General features: G+C 49.9%; 1 protein-coding gene across 1 annotated transcript; it reads right to left on the reverse strand.

The window, feature by feature from the left end:
* Positions 1–5,904: 5,904 nt before the first annotated feature.
* On the reverse strand, positions 5,905–10,874 carry LOC143294625 (uncharacterized; the record flags this gene model as incomplete). The annotated part of the gene is made up of 5 exons (XM_076606002.1): positions 10,743–10,874; positions 8,773–8,783; positions 6,561–6,633; positions 6,154–6,219; positions 5,905–5,979 (listed from the first exon to the last, which is right to left on the reverse strand). Coding segments are annotated over exons 1-5 (357 nt in total), but the record flags the coding sequence as incomplete, so codon positions are not given.
* Positions 10,875–12,180: the final 1,306 nt, after the last annotated feature.

Here is a 12,180-nt window from a genome sequence, read left to right on the forward strand (position 1 = left end):
GGTTGGGGGGAAACTGGGCAAATGAGGGTCAAATTTGAAAAAAAAAATCTAAATACAATGTGTGTGTGTGTGTGTGTGTGTTGAGATGTGTGTGTGTGTGTGTGTGTGTGCGCGCGCGCGCGCGTGTTGAGGTGTGTGTGTGTGTGTGTGTGTGTGTGTGTGTGTGTGTGTGCTGTATGTCAGTGTGCGTGTGCATGAGTGCACATGTGTGCGATTCATTATGAGAATGACGGTGACAACGAGAAAAGTGACAGATGGAGAGGGAGAGACAGAGACAGAGAGAGAGAGCGTACTTAAAATAAGCGATGGGGTCCTCTTTTTTTCCGCTTTCTTGCTGTAAATTTTCTTTATCTTTTTGTGTATCATAGAACAAAAAGGCGGGACATAGAGGGAGGGAGGGAGGGAGGGATGAAGAAGTGTAAATACAAATTGCAGGTTTAAAAAAAAATTAACACAACAGTTTGGTAACCCTCTTTCCCTTCTCCAGCTTTCTCCAAGTCTTTTTCACGCCCCACCCCCTATCTCCCTCCCTCCTTCCCTCCCCACCCCATCCCCCCACCTCACCCCCCCCCCCCGCCCCCCTAAGCCCTCTCTCACAGTCCGTCTTCCCACCAAATATATAAAACAACCCCATGCCTGGAATTCCACCTTTGGTTTCGCCTGAGAGAGAGAGAGAGAGAAAGAGAGTGTGTGTGTGTGTGTGTGCGTGCGTGCGTGTGTGTGTGTGTGTTTGCCTGCAAGTCAGATTTGTCTGCCGCCAAGCGTACCTGCTTGTCATGATGTGTCAGGAAGTAAGGCGTCGGAAAAAAACAACAAGAAAACACACACACACACACACACACACACACACACACACACAACAAAAAAACAACAACACACACACACACAAACAGAAAACCACCCAACAGTGCTGTGTTCTTGCCGCAATTGTCCCAGTAACCACCGCCTCGACAGTGGGTCAGTGGGCCAACAGTTTATCTTTATTTCAAGACTACTAAAACAATCGCTGAATCTGCGCCGGGGAAAAAAGCTGGTGACTATGTTCTGTTTATTTTAGTTATAATGCCACAAATGTACCATGAACGTAAATGTTGCTAGGCAGCCTTTATCATTATTATTATTATTATTCAGGATGGGGGTTCATGGATTACTGAAAATAGCTTTTTTCTTCTTTCGCTTCTGTTTTTCTTTTCTGTTTGATGGTTATGAACAATGTAGGACTTAGACAAATTCCCTGTTATAAATTTTTGTATCTGTAAACCTTTATCTGAATTTTTTAAAAAATGTTGGGAAAAACAATCCCTGTTATAATGCCATGCCCTCAATTCTTTTGACATTTGTAAGAATCGTTTGTCATAGAAATATCTACATCCGTTGTCTAAGAAGTAACACATACGCTTACGCAAAAGGTTTGACACATGGTGGAGCCATTGTCTCTTCGAACGACCCTTCCTGCTGTTTCCGTGTCGGGGTCTAATAAGAGAACCGACACTTCTCCTTTATCTATAGGGTCTCTCTTCCACCTTTTCAAGTCAATCATGAATGATAATTACGGATACTTGTATAGCGCCTATCCTCGGTCAGATACCAAGCTCTAAGCGCTTTACAAACACGGGGCCATTTGCATAACAGGCTGCCTTCCTGGGTAGAGCCGACTGGCAACTGCCATTTTGCGCTCATCATTCGTTTCCTGTGTCATTCAATCATATTTCAGGCACGCACACTCACACACTCGGACATGTAACATTTTACGTGTGTGCCCGTTTTTGTTCATTTACACCGCCATGTAGGCAGCCATGCTCCGTTTTCGGGGGGTGCATGCTGGGTACGTACTTGTTTCCATAACCCACCGTACGCCGACTTTGATTACAGGATAATTAACGTACGTATTTGTTCTTCCGCATGCATATACACACGAAGGGGGTTCAGGCACAAGCAGGTCTGCACATTATCATTATGCTGACCTGGGAGATCGGAAAAATCTCCACCCTTTACCCACCAGGCGCCGTTTACCGAGATTCGAACGCGGAACCCTCAGATTGAAAGCCCAACGCTTTGTCTACTCGGCTATTGCGCCCGTCAAGTCACACAGAGCAAAGGATTACACAACTATATACACTGTTCTCTCGTAACCCGTCACAACCCCCCTCACTGCACTTCCAGCTCCTTAGACACAGTGACACGCGTGTGTTTTCTGTCCCTGTTGTCAGTACCTGTACGTGACAGTGACAGACACGACCCTTTTTGACAGTCCAAGAGCAGATGAAATAATGCAGTGTCCTGCCTGATGTGCTACTTTGTGTGTACTGTACTGTACTGTACTGTACTGTACTGTACTGCATTGTACTGTGCTGTACTGTACTGTGCTGTACTGTGTTGTGCTGTCCTGTACTGTTCTGTGCGGTGTTGTGCCGTACTGCAATGTGCTGTGTTGTACTGTGCTGTTGCACTCTGCTGTACTGTACTGTACCGTATTGTACTGTGCTGTACTGTGTTGTGCTGTCATGTGCTGTGTTGTACTGTGTTGTCCTGCCATGTGCTGTGTTATACTGTGCTGCACTGTGCTGTATTGTACTGTCATGTGCTGCACTCAACTGTACTGTGCTGTATTGTAATGTGCTGCAGTGTGCTTTATTGTACTGTCCTTTTCTCTGCTGTCCTGTCCTGTACTCTGCTGTATTGTACTGTGCTGCACTGCGCTGTATTGTGCTGCACTGTGCTGTGCTGCACTGTCCTGTGCTGTATTGTACTGTGCTGTACTGCGCTGTATTGTACTGTGCTGCACTGCGCTGCACTGCGCTGTATTGTATTGTGCTGCACTGTGCTGTATTGTACTGTGCTGCACTGCGCTGTATTGTATTGTGCTGCACTGCGCTGTATTGTACTGTGCTGCACTGCGCTGTATTGTATTGTGCTGCACTGCGCTGTATTGTATTGTGCTGCACTGTCCTGCGCTGTATTGTACTGTGCTGCACTGTGCTGTATTGTACTGTGCTGCACTGTGCTGTATTGTATTGTGCTGCACTGTGCTGTCCTGTCCTGTGCTGTATTGTACTGTGCTGCACTGTGCTGCGCTGTATTGTACTGTGCTGCACTGTGCTGTATTGTACTGTGCTGCACTGTGCTGTATTGTATTGTGCTGCACTGTGCTGTACTGTACTGTGCTGTATTGTACTGTGCTGCACTGTACTGTCATGTGCTGTATTGTACTGTGCTGCACTGTGCTGTACTGCGCTGTATTGTATTGTGCTGCACTGTGCTGTCCTGTCCTGTATTGTACTGTGCTGCACTGTGCTGTCCTGTCCTGTACTGTGCTGTACTGCGCTGTATTGTATTGTGCTGCACTGTGCTGTATTGTACTGTCCTGTCCTGTATTGTACTGTGCTGCACTGCGCTGTATTGTACTGTGCTGCACTGTGCTGTATTGTACTGTATTGTACTGTGCTGCACTGTGCTGTATTGTACTGTGCTACACTGTGCTGTACTGCGCTGTATTGTACTGTGCTGCACTGTGCTGTATTGTACTGTGCTGCACTGTGCTGTCCTGTCCTGTGCTGCACTGTCCTGTCCTGTCCTGTGCTGTATTGTACTGTCCTGTGCTGTGCTGTACTGCGCTGTATTGTACTGTGCTGCACTGTGCTGTACTGCGCTGTATTGTACTGTGCTGCACTGTGCTGTCCTGTCCTGTGCTGTATTGTACTGTGCTGCACTGTCCTGTCCTGTATTGTACTGTGCTGCACTGTGCTGTCCTGTCCTGTGCTGTGCTGCACTGTCCTGTCCTGTGCTGTATTGTACTGTGCTGCACTGCGCTGTATTGTACTGTCATGTGCTGTATTGTACTGTGCTGCACTGTCCTGTCCTGTATTGTACTGTGCTGCACTGTGCTGTCCTGTGCTGTGCTGCACTGTCCTGTCCTGTGCTGTATTGTACTGTGCTGCACTGTCCTGTGCTGTACTGTACTGTGCTGTATTGTATTCTGCTGCACTGTGCTGTCCTGTCCTGTGCTGCACTGCGCTGTATTGTACTGTGCTGCACTGCGCTGTATTGTACTGCGCTGTATTGTACTGTGCTGCACTGTGCTGTGCTGTATTGTACTGTGCTGCACTGTGCTGTATTGTACTGTGCTGCACTGTGCTGTATTGTACTGTGCTGTACTGCGCTGTATTGTACTGTGCTGCACTGCGCTGTATTGTACTGTGCTGCACTGTGCTGTGCTGTATTGTACTGTGCTGCACTGCGCTGTATTGTACTGTGCTGCACTGTGCTGTCCTGTGCTGTATTGTACTGTGCTGCACTGTCCTGTCCTGTGCTGCACTGTGCTGTCCTGTCCTGTGCTGTATTGTACTGTCCTGTGCCGTGCTTTATGACCTATGCCATTAACCAAAGTGACGTGCACTGTATGTGCTTTTGTAATAAGTTTCAATATCTTGCCCGATTTTTGTTGTTGCTGTTGTTGTTGTTGTTGCTGCTGCTGCTGCTTTTCAGCTTTTTGAATGATGTATCAAACAGGTGTGCAATAACACGTTCTACATCACTGCATAGTTTGCTCGGTATGTGAAACGGAAAATGATCCATCCTTAGCATACGTTGCTCAGCATGAGCACTTTTCAAAGTAGTGTTCTTTCTGTGAAAAAAAACGCTTCTCTGTTGGATCAATTTAATTATTCTATAGTCCAGTCGATCATAAGAGTCGCCTCAGACTATATTTATACTTGAAAATTAAACAGAGAGAGAGAGAGAGAGAGAGAGAGAGAGAGAGAGAGAGAATGAACGAACGAATCTTTTTTTTAATGAAGGAAGTGGAATAAGTATGCATATGCCTTTTTTTACATCCAGCCTTCAGGGCAAAGAGAAGTGCAATCAAAATATTCGCAAGAAAACAAAAGGTTACAGAAATACATACATGGCATTCAAATACAGTCAAACGCACAATAAACAAGAGAGAGAGAGACAGAGATAGAGATAGATAGATAGATAGACAGAGAGAGAGAGAGAGTGGGGGTGGGGGGGGGGGGCAGAGAAAAATTTAATCAAGAATGCACAAATGTGCGGTCTATGAACAAATTAAATGAATAAACCTACAAATATTGACGAGGACAGAGGAAACACCATACGAAAACAAAGTACACCTCAACTACCGTGAAATGAAAAAAACAGAAAAAATAAAAGAAAGAAACAAAAAGGGAGGGGTGGCGTGGGGGGAATAGAAAATCCCTGTCGGTGAGGGGGAGGGGAGAATCCCTGTCTTTGGGGGGCGGGGGAGAGAGAATCCCTGTCTTGGGGTGGGTGGGGGGGGAGAGAATCCCTGTCTTGGGGAGAGGGAAAGAGAGAATCCCTGTCTTGGGGGGGGGAGGGGGGGGGAAGAGAGAATCCCTGCCTTTGAGGGGGGGGGGGAGAGAATCCCTGTCTTGGGGGGGGGGAGAGAATCCCTGTCTTGGGGGGGGGGTGGGGGGGGAGAGAATCCCTGTCTTTGAGGGGGGGGAAGAATGAATCCTTGTCTTGGGTGGGGGGGAGAGAATCCCTGTCTTTGAGGGGGGGGGGGGGGGGAGAGAGAATCCCTGTCTTTGAGGGGGGGGGGGGGGGAAGAGAGAATCCCTGTCTTTGAGGGGAGGGGGGGGAGAGAGAATCCCTGTCTTTGAGGGGAGGGGGGAAGAGAGAATTCCTGTCTTTGAGGGGGGGGGGGGGAGAGAGAATCCCTGTCTTTGAGGGGAGGGGGGAAGAGAGAATCCCTGTCTTTGAGGGGAGGGGGGAAGAGAGAACCCCTGTCTTTGAGGGGGGGGGGAAGAGAGAATCCCTGTCTTTGAGGGGGGGCGGGAGAGAATCCCTGTCTTTGAGGGGGGGGGAAGAGAGAATCCCTGTCTTTGAGGGGGGGGGAAGAGAGAATCCCTGTCTTTGAGGGGGGGGGGGGAGAGAGAATCCCTGTCTTGGGGGGGGGGGGGAAGAGAGAATCCCTGTCTTGGGTGGGGGGGGAGAGAATCCCTGTCTTTGAGGGGGGGTGGAAGAGAGAATCCCTGTCTTTGAGGGGAGGGGGGGGAAGAGAGAATCCCTGTCTTTGAGGGGGGGGAGGGGGGAAGAGAGAATCCCTGTCTTGGGGAGAGGGAAAGAGAGAATCCCTGTCTTGGGGGGGGAGGGGGGGGAAGAGAGAATCCCTGCCTTTGAGGGGGGGGGGGAAGAGAATCCCTGTCTTGGGGGGGGGAGAGAATCCCTGTCTTGGGGGGGGTGGGGGGGGGGGAGAGAATCCCTGTCTTTGAGGGGGGGGAAGAATGAATCCTTGTCGGGTGGGGGGGGAGAGAATCCCTGTCTTTGAGGGGGGGGGGGGGAAGAGAGAATCCCTGTCTTTGAGGGGGGGGGGGGGGGGGAAAGAGAGAATCCCTGTCTTTGAGGGGAGGGGGGGGAGAGAGAATCCCTGTCTTTGAGGGGAGGGGGGAAGAGAGAATTCCTGTCTTTGAGGGGGGGGGGGGAAGAGAGAATCCCTGTCTTTGAGGAGAGGGGGGAAGAGAGAATCCCTGTCTTTGAGGGGAGGGGGGAAGAGAGAATCCCTGTCTTTGAGGGGGGGGGGGAAGAGAGAATCCCTGTCTTTGAGGGGGGGGGGGAGAGAATCCCTGTCTTTCAGGGGGGAGAAAGAGAGAATCCCTGTCTTTGAGGGGGGGGGGAAGAGAGAATCCCTGTCTTTGAGGGGGGGGGGGGGAGAGAGAATCCCTGTCTTTGAGGGGGGGGGGAGAGAGAGAATCCCTGTCTTGGGGGGGGGGGAGAGAGAATCCCTGTCTTGGGTGGGGGGGGAGAGAATCCTGTCTTTGAGGGGGGGTGGAAGAGAGAATCCCTGTCTTTGAGGGGAGGGGGGGAAGAGAGAATCCCTGTCTTTGAGGGGGGGAGGGGGGAAGAGAGAATCCCTGTCTTTGAGGGGGGGGGGGGAGAGAATCGCTGTCTTTGAGGGGGGGGAGAGAATCCCTGTCTTTGAGGGGGGGGGGAGAGAATCCCTGTCTTTCAGGGGGGGGGGGAAGAGAGAATCCCTGTCTTTCAGGGGGGGGAGAAAGAGAGAATCCCTGTCTTTGAGGGGGGGGGGGGAGAGAATCCCTGTCTTTGAGGGGGGGAGAAGAGAGAATCCCTGTCTTTGAGGGGTGGGAAGAGAGAATCCCTGTCTTTGAGGGGGTGGGAAGAGAGAATCCCTGGTGGGAAGAGAGAATCCCTGTCTTTGAGGGGTCGAGAGAGAATCCCTGTCTTTGACGGGGGTCGGGGGAAGAGAGAATCCCTGTCTTAGGGGGGTGGCGGGAAAGAATCCCTGTCTTGGGGGGTGCGGGAGAGAGAATCCTGTCTTTGAGGGGGGGGGGGGGGAAATCCCTGTTTTTTGGGGGTGGGGGGAGAAAGAGAGAATCCCTGTCTTGGGGGGGGTGGGGGGGAAAGAGAAATCTCTGTCTTGGGGGGGGGAGAATCCCTGTCTTTGGGGGGGGGGGGGGAGAGAATCCGTGTCTTCTGGAGAGAAGAGAGAATCCCTGTCTTTGAGGGGGGGAGAATCCCTGTCTTTGAGGGGGGGAGAATCCCTGTCTTTGTGGGGGGGGGGGGGGGGAAAGAGAGAATCCCTGTCTTGGGGGGGGGGGGAGAGAATCCCTGTCTTGGGGGGGGGGGGAATCCCTGAGTTTGGGGGGGAGGGGGAGAGAGAATCCCTGTCTTTGAGGGGTGGGTGGGGTGGAAGAGAGAATCCCTGTCTTTGAGGGGGGGGGGGGGGGGGGGGAGAATCCCTGTCTTTGAGGGGAGGGCCCAGGTAGAATATTGCACAGAGAGAAGGAAACGAACACACTAGCAGACACTGGAATAAAAACGGTGGAGCTGCAGTGTAGGTAGAGAGGTGTTTCTCCTCTCCCTTCATCGGAACAGCAGCCCGAATTCCACACACACACACACACACACACACACACACACACACACACACACACACACACATGGAAAGAACTCTTGTTATGACAAATGTAATACAATACGATTCCGTTCCTCTCGCTTAGAGCAGAGGTCTTTGTAAGTGGGGTCTGAAAGTTGGGTTTGAAGTGTGTGTGCAATTACCGTAAGAACACAACAGAATGCTCTTTCGGTGGCCCTTTTCCTTTCCTTACGCCCTTGACAGGACATTTAACCAAAAGTTCACAATTTTCACTGCGGCTACCATTGCGTGCGTGCGCGCACTCGTGTGTGTGTGTGTGTGTGTGTGAGTGTACGCACGCGCATGAGTGTATGAGAGAGAGAGAGAGCGAGAGAGAGAGAGAGAGAGAGAACGTGTGTGTGTGTGTGTGTGTGTGTGTGTGTGTGTGTGCGTGTGCATATGAGTATATGAGTGTATGCGTGTGTATGTGAGTGTACTACACGCACGCTTGTGTGTTTGAGTGTGTGTATGCGCGTGTATGTGTGTGTGTGTGCGTGCGTGAGAGAGAGAGAGAGAGAGAGAGAGAGAGAGAGAGAGAGAGAGCCTTCAACCTTCTCAGTGATTTTCCACCCTCGTTAACTTACAGAAGTTTTGCAGTTAAGCAACAATAGGGTATAAGGTAAGGTATATACCCATGGTCTCTGACTTTTCCCTGGTTTACCGGAATCGACCCACTGAGACTCACCCGTCCCTCCCGCTCCGCGAATTCTAGAGACCGCAGTTGATCCGTGGATTACGGAATTCCGTACTGTCGAGTATGCACGCAAGTCGATGCTCCCACCTGTTTCAAAACTTGCTGCTGCAGGGAAAATCCAGCACGGTGAAGTACTGTACAGAAATCGTCTGCATCCTGAACGTACCCGACGTGAACCTACGCACATACATATGTACACTTATAACAGTGTTTGGTTAGCTGACTCTTTTATTTTTTTTTCTTTCTTTAATTTTTATCATGACACTGAGGATTTCTGTTCTGGTCTGATATCACTACAATGCCTCCATAATATACCTACACGTAGAACATGATAAGAAACCGGCCACTTTCCAAATATTCCCTTCGTCTGATTTCAGACTGTCACCGCATCTAATCATAATCAAGTGGTGGGACATTGACGAGGGTATCAACAGACAACAACAACAACAAAAAACGGATACATGTACAAGCAAAGTGTTTCAGGGAGAATATGAAGAGGAGGAGAAGAGGAAGATGAAGGGGGAGGAGGAGGAGGGGGAGGAGGAGGAGGGGGAAGAGGAAGAGGAAAAAGAAGGGAAAGAAGAAGAAGGAGGAGGAGGGGGGGAAGAAGAAGAAGAAGGAGGAGGAGGAGGCGAAGAAGAAGAAGGGGGAGAAGGTAGAGGAGGAGGGGAAGGAGGAGGGGGAAGAAGAAGAAAAAGAAGAAAGGGAGGAGGAAGGAGGAGGAGGATGAGTAGAAGAAGAAGAAGGAGGAGGAGGAGGAGGAGGAGGAGGAGGAGAAGAAGCAGAAAGAAGACCAACAAAACGAAGATGAAGGAGAAAAAGTTACCGACAGTGAGAACGATCCAAGTAGTTGACTGAATCACGTGAGGACGAAGCAACAAACTAAATGGCGTGGTGTGATCACACAGTTCAGAAGGAGCCCAGTTTCAGTTTCTCAAGGAGGCGTCGCTGCGCTGAGACTTCTCCATAACACACACTGCACCACATCTGCTAAGCAGATGCCCAACAGCAGCATAACTCAACGCGTTTTGTCAGGCCTTGAATGCATGCAGGTATACGTGTGTCCCCCCCCCCCCCCCCCACGGCCCCCCCCCCCTCCCCCCTCCCCCCCCCCACATCAGAGTGGATTGTTTTTCAACATATTTTTGTTTTGTCATAGGGCAACAATTTTTGTTGCCATGGGTTCTTTTTTTTTTCCTCAGTGCGCGAAGTGTGTGCTGCACACGAAGCACGGTTTCTCGTCTCATCCGAACGACCAGACGCGCAGTTTCCAATGTCATTTAACAATAAAGCGAGTTTTTGTTTCAGTTTCTGAAGGAGGCGTCACTGCGTTCGGACAAAGCCATATGCGCTACACCACATCTGCAAAGCAGATGCCTGACCAGCAGCATAATCCCAACGTGCTTAGCTAGGCCTTGAGTACATGCACGTATACTTGTGTCCCTATCAGAGTGTGCCTTTTTTCAAACATCCTTTTTTTTTGCCAGACATGAGTTTTTGCCATAGGTTCTTTATCCAGCGCGCTAAGTATGTGCTGCACACGGGACCACGGTTTCTCATCTCATCCAAACGGTAGACACTCAGTTTCTAATGATTATCATTGAAAGTGGAAAGACGTTAAAATGAAGACAGTTCGATTGTTCCTGTCCAAACGTGAAGAAAGGGCGAGAGCGGGGAATCGAACCCAGACCCTCAGGACATTCTGTCTCCTTCCACCTTTGGCAGAATGGTTAAGACGCTCAGCTGCCAATACAGAGAGTCCGCGAAGGTGTGGGTTCGAAACCCTGCTCTCGCCCTTTCTCCCAAGTTTGACTGGAAAAATCAACCTGAGCGTCTGGTCATTCGGATGAGACGATAAACCGAGGTCCTGTGTGCAGCATGCACTTAGGGCACTGAAAAAAAAAAGAAATCCCCATGACAACGAGAGTGTTAACCTTTGGCAATATTATATCGAAAGAACTCCACCCCGATAGGTACACAAACACATAAGCACCCCCACCCAAGGCCTGACAAGCGTTGGGTCATGCTCCTGGTCAGGCATCTACCTGGCAGATGTGGTGTAGCGTGTAAGGATTTGTCCGAACGCAAGTGACTCAACGCCTCCTTGAGAAACAAAAACTGAAACCTGAAACTCACCTTTTCCTCCGAGAGGAAAGATAATCCCCACGCCAGGTGAGAGGGCCAGGGGAGGGGGAGTACTGCAGACAGCAGTCTCAGTGACTTGAAGGCTCCTTGGTGCTCTGCACGGAGAGTGCTGACAAGACCCATTTTTCATTCACCCCGTTTCTTTAAGCTTTAAAACAAACAAGAGTGGGGGGAAATGGGGAAAAAAAGGAAAAGAAAGAAAGATGGGTTTGCATTTAAAAAAAAAGAAAGAAAAAAGAAGAGCTTGCGTGTGTGTGTGTGTGTGTGTGTGTGTGTGTGTGTGTGTGTGTGTGTGTGTGTGAAAAATATAAAATGTACATGTGAATATGCTTGGGTGGGCGTTGTGTGCGTGTGCGTGTTCGTGCATGTTCGTGAGAGAAGCAGAGTCAGAATGTGTGTGTGTGTGTGTGTGTGTGTGTGTGTGTGTGTGTGTGTGTGTGTGTGTGTGTGAGTGAACGTGTGCGCGCATGTGTGTGTATGAGTGTGTGTGTGTGTGTGTGTGTGTGTGTGTGTGTGAAAAATACAAAATGTGCATGTGAATATATGTGTAGGCGGGGGAGGGGGGGTGCGTAGGGGGTTGTGTGTGTGTGTGTGGGGGGGGGGGGGGCGTTGTGTGCTTGTGCGTACGTGCGTGAATGTTTGTGTGAGAAATAGAGTAACAGAGAACATGTATGTGTGTGTGCAGTGTGTGTGTGTGTGTGTGTGTGTGTGTGTGTGTGTTACATGCAGACAGAAAAAAGAGTCAATGCAGCAATTCCACGCAAGTTAAAAAAAACAACAAACAAACCAGGATCATGATAGACGAACAAGAACAAGAACAAGAAGAAGAGGAAGAAGAAAGAGAGAGGAAAAAAAGGATTGCACAAAGTTGTAAAACCTCGCATTTCACTGCTGCTGATAAGATTTACCACAGACAAGAACATAAAGACAGAAAGGACCAAATGAACGAGTCAGGCACATATTAACCCTTTCAACGCCAGTCAATTAAGTACATAATTCACTTGTGCTATGAACACAGAAAATATGATGTCTAAGAATGGCTGGGGACTCCCCCCTGTGATGTGTAGAAAATATGGCCTATTCTACCACCGAACATTAAGAGCAGTAGGTTCATGGATAACAGACCCATGATCTGGTCACCCTTTAGTGACATGGGTCCTCTACCTCGCCTGTGCATGAATGCGAGCTTGGCGGTGAAAGGGTTAAGAGAGAGGAAAAGGAAAGAGGGGACTGGAAGGAGACAGATACATCTCTAAACACAACAGCTCACACTGTGTGGTTCGTCCGTCGGGATCGACGAGGACCATCTAGTCATCCTGGGGGTGGGTGGGTTGGGCTCTGTGGGTGCGCAGATGGCTGGTCAGGCCAATTCGCGCCCGGAAGGTTCTGACGCAGTGTGGACAGGGGATGGTGGCGGCTGTCGGGGACT

Source organism: Babylonia areolata, chromosome 20, assembly GCF_041734735.1.
Source record: "Babylonia areolata isolate BAREFJ2019XMU chromosome 20, ASM4173473v1, whole genome shotgun sequence".
Classification (NCBI taxonomy): domain Eukaryota; kingdom Metazoa; phylum Mollusca; class Gastropoda; order Neogastropoda; family Buccinidae; genus Babylonia; species Babylonia areolata.